The sequence below is a fragment of the Eurypyga helias genome, unplaced genomic scaffold, assembly GCF_000690775.1.
Source record: "Eurypyga helias isolate BGI_N326 unplaced genomic scaffold, ASM69077v1 scaffold23871, whole genome shotgun sequence".
NCBI lineage: Eukaryota > Metazoa > Chordata > Aves > Eurypygiformes > Eurypygidae > Eurypyga > Eurypyga helias.
The window spans coordinates 3,044-7,368 of NW_010231823.1; the positions used below are offsets into that span (position 1 = coordinate 3,044).

Sequence of the window (4,325 nt, forward strand, 5' to 3'; positions counted from 1 at the left end):
GCCAGCTCCGGGTCAGAGCTTGGTTTTCCTCTTGTGGCTTCTGTGTCACGGCAGGTTTAATTATAACCATGTCTGTCGTGCTGTCCCAGCTTATCTCGTGTGCTCCTGTGCACTTGCTTCCTCCCTGGCAGCATCTCCGCTGGGGTCCAGCTACCATTGCTCCTGCGGGTGAGCAGGCTGTGGGACCGTGGGGCGAGGAGACAAGGGTCCCAGCGCTGGCCAGAGGCCCTGGGGTGAGCACAGGGCTGGAAAGTGGGAATCCTTTGCAACCTCACCAGCACGGGATGCAGTCCTAGAAGCTAGATCCTGGCTTTCGGGCAGCAGAGGTGGTGCCAGCAGGGAAAAGGAGGAAGGACACGGCAAACAAAGGGGCCGTCAGCCGGAGCTAACCCCTCTGTCTCCTTCACAGGTGACGGAGGAGTGGGGACAGCCCAGCCGCCACCATGGTCGCCCTCTCGCTGAAAATCAGCATCGGTAATGTGGTGAAGACGATGCATTTCGAGCCCTCCCCCATGGGGTACGACGCCTGCCGGATGATCCGCGAGCGGGTGCCCGAGGCCCAGATGGGACAGCGTAAGTCCACGGTGGGGCTGGCTGTCATGCCACGGGCACCCCGGCTTGGCTCCTGGCATTTCACCTGTCTCCCTCCCCTCTCGTGTCATTAGTGTCTGTCTGGGCTTTCCCAGACCAGTCGAGGGGAGCAAGGTCCAAGTCCTGCTGCCCAGCTGGGGCGAGGGGGCTGACCTCCTCAGGCTCAACACCTCAGGAGAAAATTAGGGGCTTGGGGGTAGGAAAACACATTTGGAAGTGAAGTACTCGTCAGGCTCTTTGAGCATGCTGTCCTTTCTATCTCTGCTTCTCTCTCCTACATGCATGCGTCACCACTGGCCGGGACTAGGTGGGTTTAAACAGCCACAGGGTTGTGGCGTGCATTAATAAATCATAGAAGTTAATTTTTCCTTTCTTTGGGATATATATATACTCCGTCGGGTCTGTCCCGTGCTGGCAGCTCTCTGCCAGACCTGTGCTGGTGCTCTTGTTACCTCACTGAGCTTTCTCAGCTCTAATGTCTTCCTGCTGCTGCCAGGCTCAAAATTAAGCTTATGGCTCACGAGCTCATGGTGTGACTCATGCCCATGCGGACGTGGCTTGTCCCCAGCCTGGATGGGGGGGCTGGAGCACTGGGACATCGTCTCGGGGGCTCTCCTGAGTCCCTACCTCCTCCGAAAGCAGTTCTGCCACAGGGGAGAGGCGGTAAACAGGAGGTCAGGAGTCGTGGGAAGGGTGGGGGGAGTGCGGGAAGAGGAGGGGGGAGTGCGGCGACATCTGGGAGCAACAAATTCTTGGAGGACGAAAGGAAATGCCTTCTCGCACCGTGCCCAGCTGGCCAGCAATCCGGCGGACCACGGCTTTCGGTTTCGGAGAGGGACTGGATGTTTGTGTGGACGCGAGGCTGTAGCCATGTTGGAGGGAGCACTGAGTTTCCTGCTGCTGGGTGTGAGCCAGCCTGCTTATAAAAAAAAAAAAAAAGAGGCAAGGGGAAAGCCTTAAAGGGAACTGCTTATTCCCGAGTTCCTTGTCAGTTGCTCACAGCTTTTCTTGCCCTATTGGTTCCTTGCAGCCTTTGTTTCTCTTTGCTCTCCTTACCCAGTGGCACGTGGGGGTCCCTTTTTGAGCTGCCCTGTTTTTTTGTCACCTTTGGGCTGGGAGAACTTCCGTGTAGGTTTCTGCTCTTGGTCCGTCTCGGGAAGCACCTCTCTCTGCCGAAATTATGGATCTGGGCAAGCTGCTCAGTTTTCAGTGCTTAACACTTATTGAACATTTTTAACTTTTTTTTTTTTTTAAATTTAAAAATAAAATGGCACGCCTCCGTGATTTTTCTGCTCCCTGTTTAGTAGGATCCTAACGGCAGCGTTAGTCAGGCAGAAGCTGGGCGGCTCAGTAATTTGCCCCTCCCCGCAGAGAGCTGCCAACGAGATGACTCGTTGTAAACTTAGCAGCCAGCCAAGACAGCCTGCGGCGCTGGGTTGTTGGAGAGGTGGAGAAGGACCTTTCCCAGGGCAAAGCCAGGCGTGGTCCTGCCCTCTGGCAGCATGAAGACGGGACTATGCCTCTGGGTCTTAGCTGGGGTGCCACTGCCCAGGTTCCAGCAGCAGCACTTTCACCAGGTACCCCAGCCCTGAGGGAGGAGGGTTTGGTGAAGAGCATTTATTCATCACCTCTGAGACCTTGTACACCTTGATCCTCCTTTGGCCGCCTCCTCCCCAAGCAGAGGAGTCCCAGCTCCATTAGTCACTCATGCCAAGGCTCTGTACCTTTCCAAACTCTGCTGTGTCCTTCTGGGGAGGTACAGACCACACCACCATGGAGTACTCAACGTGTGGATGTGCCTAGGTTTTACAGGCCAGTTCCCAGCCCCCATCCTAGTGGTGCACAGTGTTTTACTACCTTGCTTTGGCTGCTGCTACACGTTGCATCAAAGATTTCAAGGAGCCGTCAGCCACAACTCCAGGCTTTCCCTTCTGTTGTGACTGTCAGTTCCAAGTTCAGCATTGCGTAGGCATGCCTCAGACGATTTTTTCCGTAGATAACTATGGTGAAACATGTACCTCGAAGCTTCCTTGCCAGCTTTTTGCCCACTCGTTAGGTTTAGGCTCCAGCATTCACAGTTGCTGCTTCACACGCTGGGCTGTGCTGATGCACATCCCTGTGTGCAGGTGGGCATCTTGGTGGCCCTGTCCTGCTCAGGATTCCCCCGGCAGAGACTTTACCTGTTTTTTAGCCAATGATTTTGGGCTGTTCCTCTCGGATGAAGACCCAAAGAAAGGGATCTGGCTGGAGGCTGGGAAGGCTCTGGACTACTACATGCTTCGCAATGGGGTAAGCATCCATCCCACATCCTTCCCACACCTTGGCCTTGCTGTTGGATGGGCCCACGGTGTGGAGGTGGGGTGGGTTCCTGCCCTGCTGCCTTGCATTGAGCCCTACAGCACCCCACGTTCCCTCCCCAATTGCACTGGCAAGAGGGAGCTGTTGGTGTGACAGTGGGATGCGGGTACCCTGTGCCGGTGCCGCTGCTGGGAGCTGTGCTCTGCTGTGCCTGCAGGACACCATGGAATACAAGAAGAAGCAGCGGCCCCTAAAGATCCGCATGCTGGATGGGACGGTGAAAACAGTGATGGTGGATGACTCGAAAACCGTCACGGACATGCTCATGACAATCTGTGCCCGTATCGGTGAGAGGAGGGGGCAGCAACAGCAGAGAGGAAGGGAGGTGGGGAGAGATGTCAGTGTCTGAGGGGGGTATCGGGGAGCGGCAGCAGCTCTGCGGCAGATGGCCTGACACCGGAGACGTCTGAGGGGTGCGTGACGCTGGGGAGGGGACACTGCTGCACTTCTCTGTCACTCCGGGCTTTATATTTGGGATCAGTGTCATGCTGAGCTTCCTCCTCTGCTCTCCTGCAGGCATCACCAACTACGATGAGTACTCGCTCGTTCGGGAGATCATGGAAGAGAAGAAGGAGGAGGTGACTGGCACCCTCAAGAAAGACAAGACCCTGCTGCGAGATGAGAAGAAGATGGAGAAGCTCAAGCAGAAGTTGCACACGGATGACGAGTGTACGTGTCTGTGTGTGCTGGGGACGGGATCACTGTGCTGAGAGGAGCAGGGACCCCTGCAAGGGGAAGAACCAGTTCAGGGAAGCAGAGGTGACAGTGGAGAGGACCGTGATGAGGGGGACGCGTGCCCACGCTAACTGCAGCATCCCCTGCCTGGAGGCCCAGGGCATAGGGGTGGGAGCCAGGATGCACCGGATGGACATCTGTTTCTTGCTCTGCACGAGCTGCCCTGGGGCTGGGACCCACTCTGCCTGGGTGCCTGTCCCTGCTCACTCCCTGGCGTTGCCTGCAGTGAATTGGCTGGACCACGGCCGGACCCTGCGCGAGCAAGGCATCGATGACAATGAAACACTGCTGCTGCGCCGCAAGTTCTTCTACTCTGACCAGAACGTGGACTCACGAGATCCTGTGCAGCTCAACCTACTCTATGTGCAGGTATGACTACCCAGGGCCCCTAGCTCCGCTGCCCCATGCCAGCACGGAGGCGTTTCAGGATGCCCGATTATCTCCTGTGTGAGGGCCAACACTGGCAATCCCAGCCCTGCCCTCTGCCTGTTAGGGACCATCCAAAAAAATTCCTCTCCCAGGCATCGTGATGGTCCCCCAGCCTTCCCCTAGATCCTCCACTTTTTCCATGGTCACTTCTTTTCTGTCTGGAAAACAGGTCCTGTGCGACATGGAGGGGAGTGGTGGCAGGGCTGCCTGGC

The 4,325-nt window shown here is 56.6% G+C and overlaps 1 protein-coding gene across 1 annotated transcript in view; it reads left to right on the forward strand.

The window, feature by feature from the left end:
• Window positions 1–406: 406 nt before the first annotated feature.
• The window catches only part of LOC104516794 (talin-1-like), a gene marked incomplete at its 3' end in the record, with an annotated part of 13,502 nt that continues 9,583 nt past the window's right edge, over window positions 407–4,325 (forward strand). The window contains 5 exon segments of the mRNA XM_010161236.1: window positions 407–573; window positions 2,783–2,880; window positions 3,107–3,236; window positions 3,466–3,618; window positions 3,911–4,053. Of these exon segments, the coding sequence (XP_010159538.1) occupies window positions 444–573; window positions 2,783–2,880; window positions 3,107–3,236; window positions 3,466–3,618; window positions 3,911–4,053 (654 nt within the window).